Source organism: Canis lupus, chromosome 20 (assembly GCF_003254725.2).
Source record: "Canis lupus dingo isolate Sandy chromosome 20, ASM325472v2, whole genome shotgun sequence".
NCBI classification, from domain to species: Eukaryota; Metazoa; Chordata; class Mammalia; order Carnivora; family Canidae; genus Canis; species Canis lupus.
Genome location: NC_064262.1, coordinates 53385644 through 53411748, shown reverse-complemented (window position 1 = coordinate 53411748; position 26105 = coordinate 53385644). Strand labels below are relative to the sequence as shown.

Below are 26105 nucleotides of genomic sequence, written 5' to 3'. Positions count from 1 at the left end.
GAGCCAGGTCATGTCCTAAACCCCTGACATTCTTTACCCACTTAATGGTCCCAAGAATCCCGTGCAAGCGATATTATCCATCATCCCCCTTTTCCAGAGAGAGAGAAACAAATTCCGAGGGGAAAGCCACCTGCCCTGGGCCAGGCAGCAGGAGGTGTGACTCTGAGCACCTGCTCCTAACCCAGAGTTTCTCCACCTCCATACTGTTTGCACTTGGGTTCAGATCGTCTCGGGGATGGGGAAGGTAGGGTGTCTCGCAGCACCCTTGGCCTCTACCCACCAGATGCCAGTAGCACGTCCCTCAGGCATGACCACCAAAAATGTCTCCAAAAAAAATTTAAAAAAAAATAAAATAAAATAACTAAAATAAAATACAATACAATACAATAAAATAAAATAAAATAAAATAAAATAAAAATGTCTCCAGACATCAGCAGATGTCCCCTGACAGGAGGAAGAACTGCCCCTAGTTGAGACCACTGCCTTGACTCTACACTTTGGGATGGGACAGGAGGTGAGGAGCATGGAGAGGTCTGCCAGCTGCAGCCCCCAGAAAAGTCTGGAGCCTGAAACCCAAGCTACCGATAACAATCAGTGTTATGGGGGCGCCTGGCTGATGCAGTCAGTTGAGCATCCATCTGGCTCTTGGTTTTGGCTCAGGACGTGATCTCAGGGTCCTGAGATCAAGCCCTGCATCAGGCTCTGCACTCAGTGCGGAGTCTGTGTAAGACTTTTTCCTTTTCCCTCTGCCCCTCCCCGGTGTGCTCATTCTCTCTCTCTCTCTCTCTCTCTCTCTCTCTCTCAAATATATGTTTTAAAAAAATCAGCTTTATGACAATGTGGTTCTACAGCACCTACTATGTGCCGCATACCCTAGGTCTATCCCTTCATTTAATCCTCAGAAGAACCCCGTGACTCGAGGAGTGTGATTAAACCTACCTGCAAGCCAGAACCAGGAGCAAAGAGGCGGGCTGACTTGCCCAAGGTCACGCAGCAGGTAAGCAGCACCCTTAGGATTCGAACCCAGGCTTCAGAATCTACACTTAAACACCACACTTGCCTGCCTGCCCGCCCCAGTGGCCCTGCCAGGGCTGCACGGGTGAGGCTGGAGGACAAGTTAGAAAAGGAAAAAGAAGCTCTACGTTTGCAGGGCACCTAAGGACCCTCCATCCCAAGAGTCTTGGGCCCTAACAGCTTGGCAAGGTTTTATTAGGCTCTTATGAGATGTTGCGTGCCCTGGACCAGAAAAGAGCAACAAAACTGGTCTTGAGCTCTTCACTTCCTGCCGAGACTACCTGCAATACCTCCCCCAGCCTCTCATCCAACGGCCAGGAGCTGAGCACCTATTGGGCGCCAATATTTGCATTCACATCTAACAGATGCACAAAATGAGGCTCAGAGAGGCCAAGCAACTTGCCAGGGACACACAGCAGTGTGTGTGACAGGAGGCTCCCTGCTCCATCTCTCCAGTCCCTCATTAACCTTCAGAGCCCCCCACCCAGGGGCCCCTCCTGGGGATTATCCGCATTTTGTTTTTCAGATCCACAGTCCTGTTGAAGCATCCTTGTATTTGCAGGGTCTTAGGACCAGAGCACACATTTGTTTTTTCTAGAGATCTCTCTGCTCCCTGGGGCTGAGGATGAAGCCCTGATGGGCCCAGCAGAAGCCCAGGGAGCATGTGTCCCTTGGGGTCTTGGTGTCCCCTGGATGTTACCCCTCGGCACATCCTCTGGAGCGGAAGTTGCATCCCTTGTCCCTCAGGATGTCCACTGATCTGCTTCTTTCTGCAGCTGGACCCCACCCATCCCAGGCCCCCTCATCCCATCTGGTTCTCCCAGTGGCCTCCCAGTTAACACTCGGGCCCCCCCTGCCGGACCTGAGCCACCCCGGAGAAGAGGGTGGGTGCTGCTCCAACTGGGCAAGTCTTCCCCCCACCCCTGGGGATGGGAGATGATCCCCAATGCTAAGAGCTGGTTCTAGATGAAGAAGTCAACTTGGGCTTTGCTGAAGCCACACCCCCAGCCTGAGAGCCCTCCCTCAGATGGGCAAGATGTAAGGAGGTCACAGCCCCCTGGGGTCTCTCGCTCTCATTTGAGGGTGAAGGGGGATTTATTCATCCTCTGCAGAGCGCCCCTGAGACCCGGCCATGGTGGCTGTAACAAGAGCAGGCTTGAGGACAGCCACGCACCTGGACGAGCCAGGGGCAGCCCGGAGCCCCAGGTGGGGCAGGACAGGGAAGGTGCCACATCTGTGAGGCCAGCCCTCAGATCATCACTGTGACATCAAGAGCGATGTTCCCAACAGCAGGCCCCAAAGCTGAGGGGAGAAGGGGGAACCCTCCTGTGCCGGAATGGGGGCCCGGGGGTGCCTGTGCACAGGAGGAGTCTTCAGGGCTCTGGAAACAGGGGGAAGGGAAGGTGGGCGGCTTGTGTTGCATTTTTTTTTTAAGATTTTATTTATTTACTCATGAGACACACAGAGAGAGGCAGAGACACAGGCAGAGGGAGAAGCGGGCTCCCCATGAGGAGTGCGATGCGGGACTCGATCCCAGGACCCCAGGATCATCCCCTGAGCCACCCAGGCGCCCTGGGGTTTGGCTTTTTAATTTTACCTTTTATCCCCAGCTTCACTGAAACAGAACTGATGAGCGCAGAGCCCTGGTACATTCAAGGAGCGATTCGCTGGTTTGGGGCACTCCTATATGGCGCAGCTTCACCGCGATGCCCTTAGGAGCACCTGCCCCGCCGCCGCCTGTGCCCAGCACATCGGAGGTCTCCTGTCGCAGCCTGGGTGGCTCAGCGGTTGGCGTCTCCTACTCATCCCTCAGGCCTGCTATTAAATGTGCCTTCGGGGAGGGCCCTCCTGCCCCCCTACATGGGAGAGATGGGGGCATTGTCCACTTCACCTGGCCTGGGGCCGGCAAGATTCAGCTCGGTATTTCAGGGGGAAACATCTAGAGATGGGGGCTGCAGCCCCTGAGCAAGGGGACCCCCCCCACCCCCGCCCGGGCCTCAGCGCAGTGATCCCGGGGCCACCCTGGGGGACTCTTCGCCCTCAAGCTCACCTGCCTTTCCTCTGAGGGCTTTACCTTGGCTCTTCTTTTCCGGTTCTGCCACCTGCCGCTGAGCAACCTGGAGCGAGTTACTCAGCCTCTCTGTGCCTCAGTTTGCTCATTTGGGAAATGGGTATGATGCCTCACAGCGAGCGCTCGGATTCCCGCAGTTCCTACAGACCAGCCCCCCCCCCCCCCGCTCCCCTCCCCCCCGCCGCGAGCAACGGGTTCGGGCGCGCCCTCCTGTGGCCGCACTGAGTACTGCATCCCTCTGGGCGCACCCTAACCCCCCTTCCCCGCCCCCCCCCAGTCTTAAGGCTCTAAGTTACAAAAAAAACAAGCAAACAAAGCACTTTATAAGTCAGTCCCTAAAAGAGGGACTGGCTCTCAAAAGAGGATGCACTGGCCACAGTAGCCTTTGTCCCCCTAGAATGCCCTCACCCCCTCAGCTTCCTTCTTAATGATTATTTCAAATCGTACATGTCCATGCCACCTCCACCTGGAGCCTTTGGCGGGCTCCCTACCGACTGGACACGGAGCATCGCCTGCGCGCCAGACCCCGCTCTGGGCCTTGGAGATACTGCCGTGGACCACGCAGAGGGAACCCTCGTTCCTCAGGGCTGGTATCAGGGCGACGGGGGGGGGGGGGGGGGGGGGGGGGAGGGAACCAACAAAAATAATCCATACTGTCAGGTGGTGATGCGGGCTAAGAGTAAAATAAACCAGGAAATGGGAGAGAAGGTGTGTAGATGTAATCTGGAAGTGGGGGGAGGGGCAGGCCTCAAAGGGGGGACAGGGGGATGTTTAAGATGGGACTCCAAGAACGAGGTGGAGTGGCCATTGTGGTATCAGGAGGAAGAGGCAGGATGGTGACCTCAATGGCGTTGCCATGTAGCGGCTCCTGACCGTGTCCCCAGTACCTGGACCAGCACCTGGCACAAAAAGGTACTCAATAAAGATTTCATTGAATGAAAGCCCAGCTATGGGCTTCAGGATCAGCTTGCTCAAGGCTGAAATGATGGCCCTGGGGCCATAACCCTCCTCCACCTAGTGGCTTTGCTCTTACAAGAAGCCTCTTCCTGTTGTCTCAGATGGAGACCCGGCTTCCCAAGTCTGTTTCCCAGGATTTTCCTGCAAGAGCCTGGACATGCCCATCCCCCAATGGATCCCTGTGGCCCAAAGATAGGGAGGTGCGAGTGGCTTAGGACTGAGTCACATGCCCTATCCAGGCTACACCCAGGAGGGAGAGGGAGACCCCCTGGGACATCTGGGGTGGCAGCTTGGTAGCAAGGCAGCTTTCGGGAAAGTGCGAATGCCAAGGCAGCCACCTCTTCAGAGAAAGAGGTAAACAGAAGGCAGCTCTAGGAGGGCTCCCAGGGGGTCCCCCGGTAATGGAGGGGCTGCTGTAGAGGCCAGAGCTGGCTTACTTGGACTCGTTCCTCAAAGGGGGGCTCAAGAGGCAATGGGGCATGGAGTGTGGGTAGCAGACCCAAGGCCAGGCCGTCCCTCTCTCTGGTCTGGCCTGGGGTGAGCATAGGGTTGAAGTAGAAGGACGACCTCGTAGGAGCTCAGGGAGCAGGCTGGCATTTACGGAGTGACTGCTGTATGTGGGAGCCCTGACCTAACCTTCCAGAACAAAAGAAACAAATGTTGACCGTTGCTGTTGAATGCATCCCTTCACCCCCCACCCCCCAGAGGCCTGTAAGGTCGGTAGTATCCGCCCTGTAGGGATCAGGAAACCCAGACTCAGAGAAGAAGACCAAGGGTGAGGCCAGGCCAGGCTCTGCTTAGTTCTCTGCGGGTCAGGCTGGAAACTGGCTGGGGCTGTGAGGTTGGGGGTCACCGCTGTGCCACCTCCTGGGGCACCAGTCCCGAGCCAGGCTGAGTTGAGGCCTGTGGGGCAGGCGGCCCTGACTCCGCAGATCAGCCCCATCCCTGTGTCAGCTCCACATCTATTAAGGACCCACCCGAGGGGCGAATAAAACCCCCTGGGCCCCGGCTGTCATGAAACTTTCACCCTCCCCATCTCTGGCCTCAGTTTTCCCTTCAGTGAAATGGAACCAGCCAGGCCCGCGGCAGGTCAGCGCCCCCAGAGGGCAGCTCTGGGAGGCCAGGGACGGGCTGAGATTTATTCAGCCGCCCCGGGCACCGTGCCTGGCACACGGGTGGCGCCCAATAAATGCTTGTTTGAGCAGGACTAGTCCTCAATAAATAACAGCTGTTGTCGACGCTGGCGGGGCAGGCGAGGCCAGCGAGGGAGGGGGGCTCCCCCCTCCCCCACCCTCCACCGGCGGGGGGGCCCCCTCCCCTCCCCTCCGGGCTCCATTCCTCCCCCTTGCCCCCCCACACCCCTGCGCGGCCTCCTCCTACTCCATCCCCCACCTCCTCCCGCCTCTTGCCATTCAATCTCCCCTCCCCCACCCCTCTTCCCCTTACCCCTACCCAATTCTTCCTCCCTCCCCTCCCCCACCCGCTTCTCTCCCCTCCCCCACCTGCCACCTTACACACACACACCGCCTCCCCCTCCTCCCCCACCTCAGCCCCCCCGCCTCCCCCCTGCCCCCCCACCCCCGCCCCCACCGCGGGGCCGGTCCGGGCGGGGCGGCCCGAGCTCCCGGGTCCCTGGCTCGGGTCCAGCCCGCGGCCCAGGCCGGGCGGCGGCGGCGGCGGCGGCGGGCGGGGTTCTGGCCGCGCGCGGTTTGGGGGTTTTTTATAACCCTGGCAGGCGGCTCAGGAAGTGCCTTCCCCGCGCCCCCTCCCCCGGCCACGCCGCCGCGCTCGCTCCCTCCCTTCCTGCGCAGGGCGGCGAGACGGCGGCGGAGACGGCGGACGGAGGCCCCGGGCGGGCGGGCGCGCGGCCGCAGGTAGAGGCGGGCGGCGCGGCGGGGAGCGGGCCCCGCGGGGCGGGCGGGCGCCGGGGGGGGCGGCCGCGGGCGACCTTGTGTGTCCGCGTCGGGCGGGCGGGGCGGGCCGCGGGCCCGGGTCTGTGGACGGTCCGGCCGCGGGGGCCCCGGGTGTGTGCGACACCGAGGTCACGCGGGCGCCCGCCTGGGTTCGTGTGCCGCCCGCGCGCGTGTGTCGGGGAGCGTGAGGGCATCCACGTAGGTGTGAGCGCTGCAGGCTGCATGTGTGAGTCTGCACGAAAATGCCCACGAGCGTCTGGGTGTGTTTGACTTTGTGTGCGATGCTCCGGGGCGGTGTGTGTGTGTGTGTGTGTGTGTGTGCATAGGTGTGAGTGTAAGCCAGTGTGTGCACGGAGGCGAGCGTCTGCTCTGTGTGTCGATGTCTAGCTGAGGTGTGAGCGTCTCTGTGCAGCCTCCGGGTGTGTCTGAGTGTAACAAGTGTGAGCAAGTGCGCGTAAGTGAGCGTGTCCGGTGTGTTTGTCAAGGTCTGCGGGACCCCGAGTCCGCCCGCTGCCTGGTGTGAGCGTGTGAACGAGTGTGTACGTGTCTGTGCGTGTAGGCCCAAGTGTGTGTTTGTCTCCGAGTTGTCTCCTGTGTGTGAATGAGCGTGTACGTGCGTGTGCACAGAGGTCTGCAGAGTGTGTAGCTGTGTGTCTTGTGCGTTTGCCGCGGGACGTGTGTGTCCTGAGTGTGTCCTGAGTGTGCCGGGGTGGGAGTCCTTTGTGGGTGTGCGGTGTCCAGCTGTCCAGCTGTCGGTCCCCGGCTGCGCAGGTGGGGTCACCCTCGAGTGTCCGTCGCGCCCCGCGTGTGTTTGTGTGTCTGGGCGTGGGAGTGGCACCTTCCACCTCCCCCGGGTCGGTCGCCGAGGCCACAGCCGGCCGTCGCCGAGTGTCTCCAGCCAGTCGGGCGCGGGGCCTTTAATTAGCGGCCGGTCGGGGGGGACCCGCCGGGGCGCCGGCCCCCCTGCCCCCTCCTGCCGCAGGCCGCGGGCGGGCCTTTGTCTGCTCTCCCGGCGGGGTCTGCCCCCCGCCCCGCCAGATGCGCGGCGCCCGGCGGGGGGAGGGACGGAGGGAGGGGGCGGGGGGAGGCCTCTGCCCGGGCGGCCTCCGCGCAGGCCTCCACCGAGGGGCCGGTCTCCGCGCACGGCCCGGGAGGTCTGGGCGTGGAGCGGCGGCTCCTTCCCGGATCCTGGGCTGGGACGGAGCCTCGGCTGTTTCCGGGCCGCTTCCGCGCGGCATTTCCTCCTCCAGCGCTGGCACCGGCCCGCTGCGGGCCGCCTCCCTCCTGCCTCCGGGGAGGAGGGGCCGGGAGGGGCGGCCAAGCCTGGGCACGCGCGCGCGTGCGTGCGCGCGCACACAGCCACCCGGGCACACGCAGGGCCACACGCAGGGTCACATGGGCACACACACCACACGCAAAGTCTCTTCCCCGGCTACGCACGCACGCGGTCACGCGCACATCGCCGAGGGAGACCCCCTGCTGGTGCCCCCTGGCCAGGCTGGGAGGGCCCTGGAAGCCCCTAACCTCCCACCATCAGTACCACTTTCTCCCCAGACCCACTGACCTGTTGCCACTACCCCCAAGCGCCACCACCCTGCAGGCCGGGCCACTGTCCACTGTCCGGTTTCCTCTTCCCTGCCTGGCTCTGGCAGATACCTGTGTGCCCTCCCCCTCCAGACCCTTCCCCATCCCCACCCACCCCTGCTGGGTCCTTCCACACCCTCCCCAACCTGAGCCAGAAGCACAAAGGAGGCTGTGAGGTCGAGGAGAGGGGGGGCCCAGCCCCAGAGGACGGTGGTGAGGACTTCAGGGGTGGGGAGCAAGCAGGAGAGGCAGAAAGACCCTGCAGCCAGGACCAGAGCCACTGTGGGAGGAAGATTCTGCAGCGGGCCTGGCAGTGCAGGAAAGGAGAGGGGCAGGATTGGGGGCAGGGGGTTCCAGCCTCACACTGCTACGGAGATTGTGGAGGGGAAGGGGTTAAGGCAGGGAGAGGGTCAGGAGAACCTGACCAGGAAGGGGTTTCTTCCCAGCTGGTCAAGGTCTCCAGAGTAGAATTGAGGAGAGGAGGCAAGAGGAGATGGGGGCAGGGGGAGGCAGAGGAGGGAGGAGGGAGCTTTGGTGAAGGACTAGGAACTGAGGGGGGATGGACTCCAAGAGGAGGTTCACCAGGGTCGGAGTATTCTCAGCCACCCCTGAACTTCAGACCCAGCGCAGCTCCTCCTCACTGCCCCCTCCCTGTCTAGGCGCTGAAGAAGAGGTGCTGAGGCCCAGAGGGGCTCACGCACAGGTGTCCCGACACCACGCCACCAACTGAAGCCCCCCAAAGGTAAAAAAAAACAAACCAAAAAACAAGGGGTAATCATTAGCCCAGCCGAAGGGAGCAGTAGGGTCACAGAGTGTCTTGGAGTGAGGTCCCCATTGCTGGAGGGGTCCAAGCAGGAGCGGGTAATGTCAACTTCTAAGTCTGCATCTTGTTGAAAACCTGGCTCCGTCCCTCATGCGCTGAACTGCCCTGTTTGGAGATCGACTCTCAGACTTGGCCAGGCTGCAAAGAAAACAAGACAGTGTGTGATTAAGGGGGAAACAGCACAGAAGAGGAGGAGGAGGAGGAGGAGGAGGAGGGTGGAGACGGGAGTGGGGAGGAGGGTTTGGCACAGGGTAGTGGCCCAAAGTGGTGTCTGTGCGCAGCAGGCTGGCCCGGTACAGATGCCAGAGAAACAGACCTGCTGGGCAAGCCTAGAGCTTCCAGAAAGAAGAATCTGAAAGGAGAAGGAGCAGAACCAGGGGCCCGGCTGGAAGTACAAGGGTGGAGGAGAGGTCACAGGGACAGAGGCCACCTGGCGGGGTGAATAACACTACCCATGGCAGGGGATCCAGTGGCAGGGCCCAGGTCAGACGGGGTTCGTGGGGGGAGCCAAGGACTTGCTTCTGGTTTAATCTGGGCTGCAAATGCCTACTGACCAACACAGCCTTCAAGTGTGTCCGAGGCCAGCCTCCCCCTCGGGCACTCTGCCCAGCCACACTGGCCCTTGTGGTCCTGGGGGCCACAGCAAGCTCCTCCCTGCCCCCGGGCCTTTGCCCCTGCTGCTCCTCTCTCTGGGCACCTTCTGTCTCTTCACATGATGAATTTCTTCCCATTCCCCTCACCACGCCTGCTTATGAGCCTCCCAGTTATTTCTTCCGGAGAGCTTGTCACAAGCTGAACTCCTCTCACGGGGGTCACTCCCCGAGACAGCCCCTCGGTGGGCAGGGACATGCAGAGTTGTTACCTAGTGAACCAATCCTCAGGATTATTGTGGAAATGAAATGGTGTGAAAACACTCAGGCCAGTTGCTGACACGTAGTAGGTGTCCACAGAGCCAAAATCCCTGCGTATCCTAATAGTAGAGAGAGGATGAGGCAGGGGTGGGGGCAGGGGGACTTCTGAGTGAGGAAATGCCATGGGCATCCTTGGGGATGGGAGTGAGGGGCCTTGGCACTGGCCACACCGGGCAGCAGGACCAGGCACCCGCCCCCCCGACCCACCTCCTCCCTCCCAGGAGCCCGGTGATGCTGCCCAGGCTGTGAACAGGGGAGGCGGTGCTGTGGGGGCTGCCGGCAGCCGGGGCTGGAGAGAGACATGTGGACACGTGGCCTCTATGGCTCCCGCCTGCCAGATCCTCCGCTGGGCCCTCACCCTGGGGCTGGGCCTCACATTCGAAGTCATACATGCCTTCCGGTCTCAAGGTAGGGGTGTCCAGGGGCAGCATGGGGAGGGAATAAGGAGCCGAGGAAGGGTCAGTGGGGCTGGGATGGCAGTCACTTGGGGGAGGGCCCTGGGGTCAGTGAGGTCAGCATCATTGCCCCGTAGCCACGCAACTCAGACGTGGACCGTTCATTCCCCGGGCTCACCGCAAGCCTCTGACCCTCACCCACAGATGAGTTCCTGTCCAGTCTGGAGAGCTATGAGATCGCCTTCCCCACTCGAGTGGACCACAATGGGGCACTGCTGGCCTTCTCACCCCCGGCTCCCCGGAGGCAGCGTCGGGGCACAAGGCCAACGACAGAGTCCCGCCTCTTCTACAAGGTGGCTGCACCCAGCACCCACTTCCTGCTGAACCTAACCCGCAGCCCCCGCCTTCTAGCAGGGCACGTCTCCGTGGAGTACTGGACACGGGAGGGCCTGGCGTGGCAGAGGGCTGCCCGGCCCCACTGCCTCTACGCCGGCCACTTGCAGGGCCAGGCCGGCAGCTCCCACGTGGCCATCAGCACCTGTGGGGGCCTGGTAAGCAGGAGGAAATGCCCACGAGTTTAGGAGTTAAGAAAAGCACTTCTAAGTATAGGTCTGGGAAGGAATCATGGTGGATGTTTTTTGTAAGATTTCATTTATTTATTCATGAGACACAGAGAGGCAGAGACATAAGCAGAGGGAGAAGCAGGCTCCCTGTGGGAGAGCCTGATGCGGGACTTGATCCCAGGACCCCAGGATCATGACCTGAGCGAAGGCAGATGCTCAACCACTGAGCCACCCAAGCACCCTATGGTGGATATTTTTTTAAGCATTTTGAGCTAATCCAAAGGATTATTTTAGGATGCGGCTAAAGCAGAACTTAGAGGAAAATGTGTAGCCCTGGGGTCAGGCTGAAAATTGATGAACTGAACTTCGTCCCCAGGAAGTTAAAGAGGAAATAGCAACATAAAGCCAGGAAGAGAGAGAGAATGAAATCATAAAGACAGAGCAGGGTCCCGCTGGGAACCAGATTCTGATCCAAGCCCTCTGCCTACCCCCCGACCCCCAGCACGGCCTGATCGTGGCAGATGAAGAAGAATATTTGATCGAGCCCCTGCAAGGTGGGCCCAAAGGGGCCCAGGGCCCGGAGGAGAGTGGCCCCCATGTGGTGTACAAGCGCTCCTCTCTGCGTCACCCCCACCTGGACACAGCCTGTGGAGTGAGAGGTACATCTGTCTTTCTGGGGACGGGCAGAGGGGCTGCACGTCTTTGGCTCGAGGCAGAGGTTGGCAGCAGCGTCTCTCCCTCCAGGAGGTTGGCAGGTAGCTATGTGCAGGGATAAGGGGCAGCCAGCCAGAGAGCAGGACCGCAGGGCGGTGCAGCAGCCCACCCATCACTGCCGTAGTCCGATGGCCCAGCAGAGAGTGAGACAGGCAGCTGGACTGCCAGACCGGTGCTCAGGTGTAAAACCGTGCATCTCCAGGATTACTGTGTGCCCAGATGGTTACGCGGCCGGGGAGTGGCCGATACTGCCGAGCCACTGCACAGTGAGAACACTGTACAGAAGGTCCGATTCACAATCAGACTCGCAGGAGGACAGTTGTATGACCAGACGTTCAGAAGGTGGGAGAAAAAGGAAGCGAGACGAGACAGATATCCACAGGGGCGGTTGTGCCAGTGCCAAGCGCAGGGACCCCACAGGGGGAGTGCGATCTGACGTGTGGGAGTGGGACACTGTGGCAAACCTACAACCACAGTCAGCTGTAGAAGCAGGAAATGTGGGTGGTTTCACAGTCGGATGGCCAGTGGGACCACCAGGCAGTAAGACCATCGGGCAGTGGGGTTCTACGGCTACCCAGTTGGGCAGCACGTTGTTGAGAACGTGGCACAGTTGGAAGGCCACAGTCGTAGAAGCACACAGCTCCGGTGCTGAGGCAGGTGGCTACACACATATATAACGGAACTGTCAGGAAGGTGTCTGGTCATGCTGGTTGCTGTGGGGTCCAGGATGGCTGTTCAACCCACCCGTTTGGCAGTGGGACAGCCAAATCCTCATAGAACCTGTCACCGGGGTAATGGACCTTTTTGTAGGACTAGACATGGTACAACCAGGACACCCAGTAGCAGGAGAATGAGGGGTCTGATGACCTATTGGGCAGATGCGCCATCAGGCAGGTTCTTGGACAATAAGAGTCGGCAACAGAATGACCAGAAATTGTCCATCCAGACGAGAAACCGTGGAAGGGGCGGCCGTGGTGGCTGCGCACCCTGAAGCCGCCACCTGCCAGGCCCCTGGGGAATGAAACAGAGCGTGGCCAGCCAGGCCTGAAGCGCTCGGTCAGCCGAGAGCGCTACGTGGAGACCCTGGTGGTGGCCGACAAGATGATGGTGGCCTACCACGGGCGCCGAGACGTGGAACAGTACGTGCTGGCCATCATGAACATTGTAAGTGCCTCCCCCTCCCTGGCCGTGGAGCCCCAAGACCTGGAGAAGGGGTGTCACCATCCCCCCCACTAGCCGTGACCTGAGGCTAGGGAACCCGAATGGAGGGGGCAGAGTGAGAAAAGAAGCCCACGTGTGGCTAGGAATCTTGGCCCGGGGCCCACAGGCTGCTGGGTCCACGCTCCCAGCTCTTCTCCTTTATAGCTGTGTGCCCTCAGACACGGCACTGCCCCTCTGTGCCTTGGTTTACCCACCTGTGAAATGGGATAATAACAGTATCTCCTTCACAAGGCTAAAGTGGTTGCAGCAAAGCAATAAAGTGCTTGGAACCACACTTGGCACACGCGCAAGGTGCTGTGTGAGCGTCTGCTGCCTAAACTGAGGACGCGGCGTGCACGTACTTGCCGAGGTTAGCAGTACACACGTGGGCACACATCTGTGTGCAGCCGAACTGGCCTGCAGGCACCTACCTGTGACTTCACGTGGGTGACCTCGCTGACCCATGCTCAGAATCTATCCGGTGCCCCTACCAGATGCCGTCAAGACTCTGGATCTCTCTGAGCCTCAGTTTCCACCTTTGCAAAAGGGTATCGTAATAGTATCCACCACGGAGGGTACGAGTCGGGGGGAGGGAAGCCAGACAGAGCGTTTGGCACACGGTAAGAGCCCGACAAGTGGCACTGTTGTTTCACTGAAGCCACAAGGGAAGAGAAAAGGCAGACAGATGGCCCGATGTGTTGACAGAGCATCGGGTGATCGGGTGTGATGGTGCTATGTCCTGCCCTAGCCCTGCTGCCCCCCAACCCCGGACTTTCAGAGTTGTCTAGAACCTGCCAGGGTTTCTGTGGGTTTCCACATGGGACAGTGATGGCCCAGGCTCCAAGACCACTGCACGGTGTGGCCTCCGTCATCTGTGCCCACTCACCCCGGGCCTCCTCCTCCTCCTCCCTCGCCACTGTCTGCAGAGCTTCCTGCCCCCCACACTTCCACCTTCTCGTGGTGCTGCTCAAATTGGTACCTTTATTTTCTTTAAGATTTTATTTATTTATCTGAGAGAGAGAGTGTGTGCGCACAAGCAGGGGGAGTGGCGGGGGAGAGGGAGAAGCAGCCTCCCTGCCGAGCAGGGAGCCCAATGCAGGGCTCAATCCCAGGACCCCGGGATCATGACCCAAGCCGAAGGCAGACCTTTAACTGACTGAGCCACCCAGGCGCCCCCAAATTGGTGCCCTTGGACAGCTGTGGAATGAGGCCAAATGTGCACATCCCTCAGGCCGCCTCTGGGCAGACACACTTGAGGCAGCTGCAGGGGTGCATAGGGATGGAGGACAAATGCACAAGCTGAACAGGGGTGAGTCAAAGCAATGGACTGGTAAGCAACCAGCACTTTGGGGGCAGGCTTACCCAGACGCGAATCCTACTCGTGGCACCTCCCTGCTGTGTGTCCTGACCTCTCCATGTGTCGGTTTGCCCCTCTGTAAAATGGGGATGACAATGGTTCCTATTCAGGCGGAGATCTACACAGCAGGCTTAGCCCGAGGCCCAGCACACGGGAGGTACTTGGTCAAAGAGGGCTACGCCATGTGTCGCTTTTTGTCTTCTGCTCTGGGCTCCTCTTAAGACTCGGTCTCTCTTGTTTCTTGGAGGTCAGGTTGCCAAACTTTTCCAGGACTCGAGTCTGGGAAACATCGTTAATATCCTGGTGACACGCCTCATCCTGCTCACGGAGGACCAGGTGCGAGGGCCCCACCACCTGCCCCCGACACCAGCGCTGCCTGCCCTCCCAGGGTGGCTGGCACCCATGGCCCTCTCTGTCTGTCCACAGCCCACCCTGGAGATCACCCACCACGCCGGGAAGTCCCTGGACAGCTTCTGTAAGTGGCAGAAATCCATCGTGAACCGCAGCGGCCATGGCAACGCCATTCCGGAGAACGGTGTGGCCAACCATGACACAGCGGTGCTCATCACGCGGTGAGGGGCGGGGAGGACCCCAGGACATGGGCCGGGGGATCAAGTGGTCCCAGGGACCATCCAGGTCCAAGCAGGGGTCACTTCTGCTGGGAGATGGGAGAGGCTCAGGAGCTACAGCCAACCCAGTGGGGAGACAGGGGTGGGGAGGGGTTGCTGGGAGCCTGAGAGCTGGTGGGGGGTGGGGAGCAGGGGGAGGGCAGGCAGGGACAGCTGAGCCACTTGGGCTCAGGCACACTCGTTCGCTCACCGTCTCATTGATGCAGTGGGTCAGCCACTTACGTGCCCCCAGCATCCCCAAGGTCCGCTGGGGGCAGAGCATGGGGCTCCAGGTGAGAGGCAGGTAGTGCCTCCCAGGAGAAATGAGCCTCCGGAGATGGTTCTGGTGGCACCAGTAGGGCTTAAGGGAGGCCGCCCAGCCCCTGACCCCGCCCCTCTCCTTCCACAGCTATGACATCTGCATCTATAGGAACAAACCCTGTGGCACTCTAGGTACTTAAACCCTGTAGGCTTCAGGCCCCCGTGAAGGCAGTGGACGGGGTGACCCCGGCCCTGGCAGGGTGGGGACCGGGCAGGGTGGATGGGCTGTCCTGCACCTCCTGAGCCCAGCCCAGCCCCCACGCGCCCGTCCCCCAGGCCTGGCCCCCGTGGGTGGGATGTGCGAGCGCGAGCGGAGCTGCAGCATTAACGAGGACATCGGCCTGGCCACCGCCTTCACCATCGCCCATGAGATTGGACACACGTGAGGCTGGGGACAGCGCAAGGGGAGGACGGGCCGGCCGGGCAGCTTCCTCGGGCACCGGCGGAGCCGACACTGCTCTCCCCAGGTTTGGCATGAACCACGACGGCGTGGGCAACAGCTGCGGGGCCCGCGGCCAGGACCCGGCCAAGCTCATGGCCGCCCACATCACCATGAAGACCAACCCTTTCGTGTGGTCATCCTGCAGCCGCGACTACATCACCAGCTTTCTGGAGTGAGGACGTGCCCTCCTGCCTGCCCACACTCATGCTCGCCTTGGCTGGGGAAGGGTCTGGAAGCCGGAGCTGCCTCTGGGAGGGGTCCTGTTCCCTGCAGGGCTGCGCCCCAGGACCCGCACCCAGCCGGGGCGCCCCGAGCCCTGTGCCTGCAGCCCCCTAACATGACAGCTACTTTCTTCTCACCGCAGCTCGGGCCTGGGGCTGTGCCTGAACAACCGGCCCCCCAGACAGGACTTCGTGTACCCAACGGTGGCACCTGGCCAGGCCTATGACGCAGATGAACAGTGCCGCTTCCAACATGGAGTCAAATCGCGTCAGTGTAAATACGGGGTAGAGAGAGCCTTCCTGCTTTCCTTCCTGGGAGGGGAGGGGCCGCAGGGGGTGGGAGAGCTGGGGAGGGGGTGAGCCCCCGTGGGGACCGGGGGAAAGAGGTGCATGGGTGTACAAATGTCACGCACACTCAGACAGTGACTGGGATGGAGAATGGGATCTCCTGGTCTTGCAGACCCCTGATTTGGGGGCTGCGCTGGGGAGAGCTTGGGCACCACTTCTCTCCAGTATATCAGGCCACCAGTGGGCTGCAGCAGACTCAAGTCCCAGGCCCCCTAGCTGGGCAGTTTTTAACCAAACATTCCAACTGGGGTGGAAACAGCTCCCTGGGACAGCCCATCTTCCCCACTTGGCAAAGAACCGGATAGAGCCTTCCAAGGGCACCCTGTCTTCAATCCTCACAACCCCCACCAACTGGTTCACAAGGTCACCCAGCCCCAACCCTTGGGGTTTCCTAACCACCCTCCTCACTCTTTGTGAGGTTTAGATTGACATCCCAAAGCTGCATCCTTTCATAGAGAAGTAAACTGGGGGGTCCCAGTCCCAGCTGCCCCCAGGAAGCTGGAAGCTTACTGTACTGGCTTCCTTGAGATTCCAGAGATCAGTTTGTAGGGCCACGTCCAAGCTAAGGCCATGTTCACTCAACACAGGAACAGGCAGCTGTTCAAACGTCCTCTCGTCATTCCAGTGCACGACAAGGAGACATAGCCTGGAATAATTTTTCCGTAGTCTGCTCTTGCCCACCCTCCCCAACTTGGCTGGTAACCACAGCACCCTTAACAAAATTTCTAACAGATCTGGAAGCTACCCTTGAGCATCTGCTGTATCCCAGGTATCCCAACAATGATGACAATGGCTGACATTTACCGAGCGCTCGCTATGTGCTAAGCATGTGATCTGTATCCTCTCCCTTAAACTCTTTCGACAACCCTGCTATTCCCACCTTACAGATGAAGGGACTGGGGCATAGGGAGGGTGCCTTTCCCAATGTCACAGTTGGAGAACGTGTCAGAGCTGGGGCTCAAATCCAGAGCTCTCTGTGGCTCCAAATTTTCTAATGAGGCAGGGGAGGAGAGGAGGTGCCGGAATATGGAGCATGGACCAGTGCTGGCTGTATGCTGAATTGATTCTTCCTTTTATTTCTCCAAGGAACATTTTCGTGGCACCCCTGACAAAGGGCAAAATTATTGACTATAACTTGGCTAACGTGTATTAAGAGCTGGGCCTAGTACCTACCTCAGAGATAGCCGTGGTCACTGTTACACAATAACAGGGCATTTATGCAATCCCTCTCAGATCTACTCGTCACATGCCTCTCAGCCTTTTTTGTAGGCAAGGCCCATCTCCTAGATGAAAAAACAGGGGGTGGGGGGTTGTGTCCCTGTGGGAGCTGAAGTCTCCCAGAGTGGCCCAGAGCTCATTCACATACAACACAGCGCCTCCGTGTGGAGAGGAGGAAGAGTGGGATCGGAATAGCCATTCTCTTTAAGAGGTGTCAGAAGTGGGATTGGGATTTCCCCCCTCCCCCCACCCCGTGTTATTTTTACAAATGGCCAGGAGGACACAGGCCAAGTGAAGCCAGAAAACCAGGCTGAGTTTTTAGCTGGGACGTGTCCTCTGAAGGAGCAGAAGGCAGGGACTCTGCAGGACGTTTGAAGGAGCCGGCTTGAGAACAACCTTCTGAACTTCTCATGTGTGTGTGCAAGAAGTGTCTCTCAGAGGCTGGCCCTTACTGCAGCCGTCGATTGGTCCAGTCCCAAATCGCCAAAACTTAAAAGGATGAGGTTCAAAGAGGAAATGGCACATGATTATAAAAAGGAGAGTGAAGGATCTCCACTACGGGGGGAGGAGGGAGGCCTGGGAGGTGGGGCAGGATGTATGCTAGAGTATCAGAGATTTGGCCACGCCTAAACCCAGTGAGGTTTGTCCAGGAATATTAATCTAAAGGGCCCAAGTGACTTCCTGGGACTGGTCCAGCCCAAGCCGGATTCAGACAGGAAGGTGGTCAGATTTTTCAGGGGTGGCGGGGAGTGGAGGAATGTCCCACCCAGATCCAGCCTGGCCTTGTTCCTGTCCAGCCTTCCATAGGTTAAAAGCTTTTGAAGCTTCCTCAGTGTGGGGGAGGGGGGGCAACAAGGAGGACCACCAGCTGGAGAAAATTAGAGACAAGGGCTTTGACCTGAGCCACCTTCCAGGCCAGAGTGTTCAGAATTCCTTCCTCCCAGAGACTGCTTCACCCATCCCAACAAGGAATGCAGAATCCTCTTCATTACTCAGCAGGTCTGGAGACTCAGGAGGCACCAGCGTGATGAGGTCACAGACCCAGCCCATGAAAGGCCTGGGTTAGAGCCCAGGCTGCCTCTCATCAGAAGCTGTGTGACCCCTAGCAAGTGACTTGACCCGTCTGGGCCTTGGTTGTCTCACAGTCCAATGGGGGTAGTAAGGCCTAAGGCTGCTTACGGCGCACAGGGACGCTGGCTAAGTGCCGCTCACAAGGCAGAGGGGAGGTCTCAGGCCATGCCCCACAGGAGGATCCAAGAAGGTTCCTTGAGACCCAGCCGAGGGGCGCCGGGGGGGCCCCACTGCTAGGCGGCAGTGAGGGGGTCGCCGCCGGAGGGAGGGGGGCGGGGGGCGAGCCTGAGCGGGCGCCTTGGCCCGCAGGAGGTCTGCAGCGAGCTGTGGTGTCTGAGCAAGAGCAACCGGTGCATCACCAACAGCATTCCAGCCGCCGAGGGCACGCTGTGCCAGACGCACACCATCGACAAGGGGGTGAGCGCCGGCCCGGGCCGCCAGCTGGGCCCCGCCCCTTGCCCTTGGGCCACGCCCCCGAGCTGCCGCGGGGGGGTTTCCATCGGCTCTGGCCACGCCCCCTGCCCTTAGGCCACGCCCTCCGCGCGGCCGCGGGAGGGGTCCAGCGGTTCTGGCCACGCCCCTGCCTTGGGCCACGCCCTCCGTGCCGCCGCGGAGGGTTTCCATTGGCTCTGGTCACGCCCCTGCCCTTAGGCCACGCCCTCCGTGCCGCCGCGGGGGTGGGGTTCCATCGGCTCTGGCCACGCCCCCCGCCCGCAGGCCCCGCCCAGGGCAGAGGCCAACCCCTGCCCCGTCTCCGCCGCGCCTGTCCCAGAGCGAGTTCCACCGCCCGGCGGGGACCGAGGCTTAGGCCGCGGCCCGGTGCTGCCTGTGTCCGGGTCCCCAGACCCCACTTGCACCCAAGCGCCCTTCCGTCCCACCCGAGGTGTACTGAGACCTCGGGGGTGGGGGGTGGCGGGGCAGGAAGGAACTGCGGACTCGTCCCCTCCCACCCCCGCAGTGGTGCTACAAGCGCGTGTGTGTCCCCTTCGGGTCGCGGCCGGAGGGCGTGGACGGGGCCTGGGGCCCGTGGACCCCGTGGGGCGACTGCAGCCGGACGTGCGGCGGCGGCGTGTCCTCCTCCAGCCGGCACTGCGACAGCCCCAGGTCAGCCCTCAGGACCCTTTGTAAAGAGCCCGGGGCGCCCGGCCCTCTATCTACCCCCCACCCGCCCCATGTCTCTTCTGTCCCCCCCCCGCCCCACCTCTTCCAGGCCAACAATCGGAGGCAAGTACTGCCTGGGTGAGAGGCGGCGACACCGCTCCTGCAACACCGACGTGAGTTCCCCCAGGACCCCAAGGCGGATCCTCGGCCCCTCTTGCGCGCCACCCGTGCCCTGCCCTCCCGACACTGCCCCAGGGCCCCCGTGCCGACCCACCCGGCTCCCCCCACAAGCGCCTGGCTCCTTCCAGTTCTCAGTAGATGCCTCTCCCACCTTGAACTCGCTTGACACCCACAACCTCCTCCAGCTATAGCGCACCCCACCCCTGCCCCAAACCTGCCACTCGGCTCCCTGTCACCAAACCCAGGGGCCACGTTTTGGTCCTCTGCTCACACTCCTTTCTGATATATGACCAGGAACCTCGGCTTCTGTCCAAAACCTCCACCACTGTCCTGCCCTGACCCGTGTCCTGTGCTCCCAGCTCCTCCTGCTACACCTACCTCCTCTGTCTCCACTGCTGCCCCTTTTATAAATGCCAGGGTCCCCGATGGCTGGTTGGGGTTTCTGACTGAAAATGAGTCTTGTGGGTCCACACCCAATAAGCACAAGGCCTACCGCAGCAGGGGTTGCTCAGAGGGCCGGGAGAGCTTTGGAGTGAGGGGTGGGTGGTCTTCTCAGCCCCACCTACAGGACCTGTCTCCAGGGAGTCCCCACGCCCCCTCCTTTCTAGGGCTGCTGTCTCAAGAAAGGCCTCATGATCTGAAACTAGAAACCAGAAACCCAGCCAGCTTGCCCTAAACTCTAATAAGTCACCCCCTACTCTCACCTGGCCCTCCACAGCCGCCTCCCTGACTCCTCTGCCTTCAGCTTCACCCCTTCAACCCATCCCTGTGCTAAGCATCAGTCTTCTGGCCTCAGGCCTTTGCCCTAACTCCATCCCCACACCTGGCCTCCCTCCCTCTCCCCCTCTCTTGCTCCCAGGACTGTCCCCCAGGCTCCCAGGACTTCAGGGAAATGCAGTGCTCTGAATTTGACAGCGTCCCCTTCCGTGGAAAATTCTACACGTGGAAGACATACCGAGGAGGTGAGTGAGGGACCCAGGAGGTCATGGGGCAGTGGAGGCCAGCAGCAGGTGGATACAGCATCACAGGGTCTACCGTGAGCACCCCCTCACCCAAGGAACCAAAGAGCCTAGGATGTGGCTCAACAGCTCCTCCACTGGACGCTGGGGACCCCAACTCCCTCTGCTCAACCTACCCATCCTGGTTGGGTCTAGGGCCCGCCCCTCTTTGCCTTACCTCCCCCACAGAGCAAGCAGGGAGTCCCAGGTGGCCTGGCCCTGGGTCTGACGGGGTTGTGCCCCCCAGGGGGCGTGAAGGCCTGTTCACTCACATGCCTGGCCGAAGGCTTCAACTTCTACACGGAGAGGGCAGCGGCCGTAGTGGACGGGACACCCTGCCGCCCGGACACAGTGGACATTTGTGTCAGTGGCGAGTGCAAGGTAGAGGGGTCTCCCAGAGAGAGGACAAGGGATAGAGAGTGGAGGGGGGCTCATTGACACTCCCACTTCCACCCCACCCCCACCTCCCTAGCATGTGGGCTGTGACCGGGTCCTGGGCTCCGACCTGAGGGAGGACAAGTGCCGGGTTTGCGGTGGTGACGGCAGCGCCTGTGAAACCATCGAGGGGGTCTTCAGCCCAGCTTCACCTGCAATCGGTGAGAGATCCCCATTCCCTTTCCCTCTGCCCACTTGGTGACTGGGGCAGGACTGGCCCCATCACCATAGCCAGCATCAGCTACTCAGACCCAGGGGCCCAGTGGGGACTCCAAAAAGTCCCAGGGGCACAGCAATGCCCCAGATCAGGGTCAGAGACTAGCTTGCACTCTGGTCCCTAAACTTTGGCAATTGAGATGCCAAGAGGGCAGTGACCTAAACCTTTCCCGGGAGCCTGGCTCTTGGTCTGGGACAGGGAGGGGTTGACCGCTCTCCATGGTCTGAGCTGGGGGCTTGAGGAACTCTGTGCTGGAGGAAAAAGCTAAGTCGGGGAGGGACGCCTGCAGGGTATGGTGAACTCGTGCTTCCGCACCTTGGGCTGAAGGAGAGAGACCCCAAGGAGGTCAGCGGGGGGACTTCTGGGAGCAAACACACAGTGAGGCCCCAGTGTAGGGTTCAGGGGATGGGGAGGGACCCAGGTCGGAAGTGATGGAGCCCCCAGCAAACCTAACTCCGTCTGCTAAAATCCCTGAGAATCACTGTGTGGGGTGGGGCCTCCACCGTGCTCCCCTCCCTCTGCAGGAGCCCAGCCCTGCCGCTCTCTGGGGTGTAGGGAGTGGATCCGACCATTGTGGTGGTCAGAGAGGCAGGACCGTTTGGGTTCAAACCCCAGCCCAGCCACTTCCTAGCTGTCAAACCTGGGCAAGTGGTTTAGCTTCTCTGAGCCTCAATCTTAACATCTGTAAGATGGGCGTGATGACACAGCTACTAACCAGGGCCAGAGCTGGGGATGCAGCGGGGTGTCCCTGTGAGCACCTAGTGTGGCAACAGTCAGCTGTTGCCTCAAGGGCCAGGAATGGGGGAGGTAGGCAGGTGTGGGGGAAGGGCCAAGTGGGCGACATCTGAGCTCCACTGTCCAGGGTATGAGGAAGTCGTCTGGATCCCCAAAGGCTCCGTCCACATCTTCATCCAGGACCTGAACCTCTCCCTCAGTCACCTGGGTGAGCTGGAGGTGGAGGGATGAGGACTGGGGGCCAGCAGGGGGTCAGTGTGGCTGGGGTTCTGACCCCTATGCTGTCCCCCTAGCTCTGAAGGGGGAGCAGGAGTCCCTGCTGCTGGAGGGGCTGCCCGGGACCCCGCAGCCCCACCGCCTGCCTCTGGCTGGGACCACCTTTCAGCTGCGGCAGGGACCAGATCACACGCAGAGCCTAGAAGCCCTGGGACCCATAAATGCGTCTCTCATCGTCATGGTAACGACGGGGGGGGGGTGTGCAAGGTGCAGGAGGACGTTAGCATCCTTGCGGGGACTAGAGCTTGGCTTCCCCTTGATGGCCCCCTCCCCCACCTCAGGTGCTGGCCCGGACTGAGCTGGCTGCCCTCCGCTACCGCTTCAACGCGCCCATCGCCCGAGATGCACTGCCCCCCTACTCCTGGCACTACGCACCCTGGACCAAGTGCTCGGCCCAGTGTGCCGGCGGTGAGGTCGGGGTGGGCTCAGGGGAGGGCACTGGTCACCGGGGCTGACCTGCTGGTCCTGGCAGGGCTGAGCGGGTCCCCTGCCCACCCCCAGGCAGCCAGGTGCAGGCCGTGGAGTGCCGCAATCAGCTGGACAGCTCGGCCGTGGCTCCCCACCATTGCAGTGCCCACAGCAAACTGCCCAAGAGGCAGCGCGCCTGCAACACAGAGCCCTGTCCGCCCGAGTGAGTGCCCGCCAGGTTGCGGGGTCCGGGGGAGGACAAGAGCAGGGGTGACAGTGCTGCTCAGGCCAGAGGAGCGTGCGCTCCCAGGCTTAGAGTGACAGGGCTCCCTTCGGGGCGGGGTGGGGGTGGTCAGGGCTCTCCTGGAGTGGGAGTCAGAACCATAATGTTCTTTAGGCTCCTCCGGTTAATCATCTCCGTGGGTGTGATGCACCCCCCCACCCCCAGAGCGAGTGCAGGGTGATGGTATTGAAGTGCAGGTTGGGGGTGCTCCCTGCAGAAGCAACAGGCTTGTCCCAGTTTCCATAAAGATGGTTATTGGGGGAAAGAGGATGTGCCAGTACCCCGGAATCGGGGTACCATCCCCAGCCCGCTGGCTCAGACGCCCCCTCCCTGCAGCTGGGTGGTAGGCAACTGGTCGCGGTGCAGCCGCAGCTGTGATGCGGGTGTGCGCAGCCGCTCCGTCGTGTGCCAGCGCCGCGTGTCAGCCGCCGAGGAGAAGGCGCTGGACGACAGCGCGTGCCCGCAGCCGCGCCCGCCGGTCCTGGAGGCCTGCCAAGGCCCCGCCTGCCCTCCCGAGTGGGCCGCCCTGGACTGGTCGGAGGTCAGCCGCCCCTTCCCCCACGCCCAACCCGCCCCTGTGCAGCGTGGGATAGGGCCTGGGTCGCCCAGGATGGGTGCCCACGCGGGCGCCTCTCTGCTGCCACCAGCCCCGCCTGCTGGACCTAGTGCGCCCCCCACCTCCTCCGCTGACCCCTCTGGGCCCCCATTCCCCCGGTGCCTGCGGCGACTGGAGCGCCCACGAGCCCGAACCCCCTCTCCAACTGCAGTGCACCCCGAGCTGCGGGCCCGGCCTCCGCCACCGCGTCGTCCTGTGCAAGAGCTCGGACCACCGCGCCACGCTGCCCCCCGCGCACTGCCCGCCCGCAGCCAAGCCTCCGGCCACCATGCGTTGCAACTTGCGCCGCTGTCCCCCGGCTCGCTGGGTGACGGGCGAGTGGGGCGAGGTAGGCCTGCGCCCTGGGGGGCGGGGGCAAGGGCAGGGGCGCCCCGGGGCCGAGGCTCAGCAGCGACTCCCCGCAGTGCTCCGCGCAGTGTGGCATCGGGCAGCAGCAGCGCGCCGTGCGCTGCTCCAGCCACACGGGCCAGCCGTCCCGCGAGTGCGCAGAGGCTCTGCGGCCCCCGGCCACGCAGCAGTGCGAAGCCAAGTGCGACAGCGCGCCCCCCGGGGACGGCCCCGAAGGTATGTGGGACGGGAGCCCAGGGGACCCCAAGAGGGCCCCGTCCAGGGGAAGCTACAGGAGAGCGTGGGAGTCGGGACATGGGCCTGGAGCGTCTCCAACCACCCAGGTGCCTTGCGGTGTCCCCTCCAGGCCATCCTTCACCACCCTCTCCCTGCAGACATGTATTAAGCGCCACTGCATGTCAAGCTTTTTAGGATCCTTCTGGACACGCAAACCCAGGTCATTGCCCCGCCCCCCACCACCCTGCCCCCCACCTCCATGACCTTCATCCTAATTCATCTCCACCTGTACCATTAACTGCCAATTTTTTTTATTTTCATTTGTTTAATTTATTTTTTAAAATTTTACTTATTTATTCATGAGAGACACAGAGAGAGAGGCAGAGACACAGGCAGAGGGAGAAGCAGGCTCCGTGCAGGGAGCGGATGTGGGACTCGATCCTGAAAGTCCAGGATCACGCCCTGGGCTGAAAGCAGGTGCTCAACCGCTGAGCCACCCAGGGGTCCCTATTTTTTTTTTTATTTAAATTCCATTTGCCAATATATAGGATAACACCTAGGGCTCATCTCATCAGGTGCCCTCCTTAATGCCCGTCACCCTACCCTATCCCCTCACCCACCTCCCCTTCTGCAACCCTTCGAATTTTTTTCTTTAAATCAGAGTATCTCAACCTCAAGCACTATTGGTGTTTTGGGCCAGATAATTCTTGGGGGGGGCGGGGCTGCCCTAGGCCCGTAGACTATTCAGCCCCACTCCTGACTTGGGTCTGTAAATGCCAACAGCGCTCCTGCCCCCCAGTGGTGACAAGCAGAACCGTCTCCAGATCTGGCCAAATGTGCCCTTGGGGGACAAAATCGCATTCCCTTGAGAACCACTGCTTTAAATGTGTACTTTTTTTTTTTTCCACTTCAGTAAACTTATTTTCCATACAGGGCAATAGATCACTTGCTCTGGGCACTGGAACCAGACTGCCTGGTTTGGGCTCCTTCCTCTGTGCCTTCTAATCTGTCAAGGGGGATAAATAATATCCTCGCTTGAGGGGGGTGCTCAAGAGGGAGAGGGAATAAGACAACCCACGTGAAGGCCTTATTTAGGCACGAGGCCCTGTCTCCTACGTCCCTGGCCAAGTGGGAGCCCGCACTATCGTCACAAACAGCCGGTTGATTACCATGAACACAAAATACACAAATACCCTGAAAAGGAGCGACTCCTCTGGAGCTCGAGGTCCTCCGTCTGTTACAAAGGGAAACGAGTGAGGATTACAGCCCCAAAGGGATCAAAAGAATAATTGAAAGGGAATACTTCTCTGAGGATTTCATGCTGGGTCCGAGTCCCAGACCCCGCACTCCCTCAAAGTCCTCCAGGAGCCTAGTGACATGTGCACGAGCCCCCTTTTACAGTTTATTATAAGGTCTCTTAGAGAAGCGAGGAGACCCGGGCACAGAGAAGCCGGGAAGCCCAGCGCAGGCTGCAGACGCGCCCCTGAGGGGAGGGGGGAGCTCTGACCCCCCGCTCCCCTTCTCCCGCCCCGCTCCAGAGTGCAAGGATGTGAACAAGGTCGCCTACTGCCCCCTGGTGCTCAAATTTCAGTTCTGCAGCAGAGCCTACTTCCGCCAGATGTGCTGCAAAACCTGCCAGGGCCGCTAGGGGGGCGCGCGGCCCCTGGAGCCACAGCTGGGCACCGGCGGGAGGGGACCGGCCAGCAGCTGGCCAGCCTGGAGGAGCCCCAGGGGGCGGAGCTGGGGGTGCAGGGTGAGACGAAGCCGGAAGTTATTTATTGGGAACCCCCTCAGGGCCCCCGGCTGGGGGATGGAGAGGGGCTGGCCACCCCAGGGCCCCTCCTCGTCCCCTCTCCCGGTTCACAGTGAGACCCCCTCCAGGGTGGGCTTGAGGAGGGAACAACTGTTCGCCCTAGCGCCCTTTACACCCACTCCTAGGGAGCCCCCAATACTGCCCCCCCTTTGACCGGAATATGTACTGTGAAGAGTGGGGGTGGGGAGGGGGTCTGCCGGCGTCCTGCCCCCAGCACTGCCGATCCCTCACTCTGAGCTGGGGGAGGAGGGGAGGGGGAGAGGAGGGTCTGTGTCCGCTCTGCGGGAGGGGGACTAGCACCACCTCCCTGATGCCCTCCCCCGGACCAGACCAGCTACAGGGCTGAGGCAGAACGGGCAAGATCCACCACAACCTCTGCCCTGCCTGCCCTGGGGGGGACCCCGACATCCAGGCGCCCCTATCATGGTGCTACAGGCCCTGCCCTGGGGCCCACACACCCCTCGCCAGGAAGCCCTCCATCAATAAAGTTCTGTCTTGTGTAGATTTGCGTTGCTGCATGTGTGTGTCAATATGTCAGTGTGTCAGAGTCACACGCAGTCCTTACCCCGAATGCAAGCAGCCGCGGCCCCTCGCAGGTGGTCCCCATCATCAGTCCCAAGGGGGCCTATCACCAGCACAGACTAGAGCCCAGTGATTCTGCAGCTTCTCAAGGAGGGTCTCAGAGCTACCTCCCACCTGCCATCCCCGCACCTGCCACTTGGCACCTGCCATCCCGGCATCCACCATC

The 26105-nt window shown here is 61.0% G+C and overlaps 1 protein-coding gene across 5 annotated transcripts; it reads left to right on the top strand.

The window, feature by feature from the left end:
* The first annotated feature begins 5858 nt into the window (after window positions 1–5858).
* ADAMTS10 (ADAM metallopeptidase with thrombospondin type 1 motif 10) lies at window positions 5859–25859 on the top strand. Of its 5 annotated transcripts, none has more exons than XM_049097723.1 (27): window positions 5860–5916; window positions 8199–8281; window positions 8644–8800; window positions 9495–9681; window positions 9873–10219; window positions 10734–10890; window positions 11892–12109; window positions 13755–13838; window positions 13929–14074; window positions 14520–14563; window positions 14708–14813; window positions 14899–15045; window positions 15238–15379; window positions 18041–18148; window positions 18690–18835; window positions 18942–19005; window positions 19872–19974; window positions 20258–20391; window positions 20483–20606; window positions 21525–21605; window positions 21691–21854; window positions 21955–22081; window positions 22175–22304; window positions 22701–22905; window positions 23132–23308; window positions 23385–23544; window positions 25083–25859. In XM_049097723.1, exons 4-27 carry the CDS (start codon window positions 9594–9596, stop codon window positions 25190–25192), a joined length of 3312 nt encoding a protein of 1103 aa, XP_048953680.1. In that variant the 5' UTR covers window positions 5860–5916; window positions 8199–8281; window positions 8644–8800; window positions 9495–9593; the 3' UTR covers window positions 25193–25859. The 5 variants fall into 5 exon arrangements, with proteins under 5 accessions (XP_025313050.3, XP_048953683.1, XP_048953682.1 ...); XM_049097724.1 differs by having other exon boundaries at window positions 5862–5916; window positions 8647–8800; XM_025457265.3 differs by lacking the exon at window positions 8644–8800 and having other exon boundaries at window positions 5859–5916.
* Window positions 25860–26105: the final 246 nt, after the last annotated feature.

Excerpts from the sequence above, each read along its gene's own strand:
- ADAMTS10 (XM_025457265.3), top strand. The coding sequence starts at position 9,594 with ATGGCTCCCGCCTGCCAGATCCTCCGCTGGGCCCTCACCCTGGGGCTG. Across the intron at positions 20,607-21,524 it reads CCCAGCTTCACCTGCAATCG|GGTATGAGGAAGTCGTCTGG; the intron begins GTGAGAGATCCC and ends TCCACTGTCCAG. Across the intron at positions 22,082-22,174 it reads CTCGGCCCAGTGTGCCGGCG|GCAGCCAGGTGCAGGCCGTG; the intron begins GTGAGGTCGGGG and ends GCCCACCCCCAG.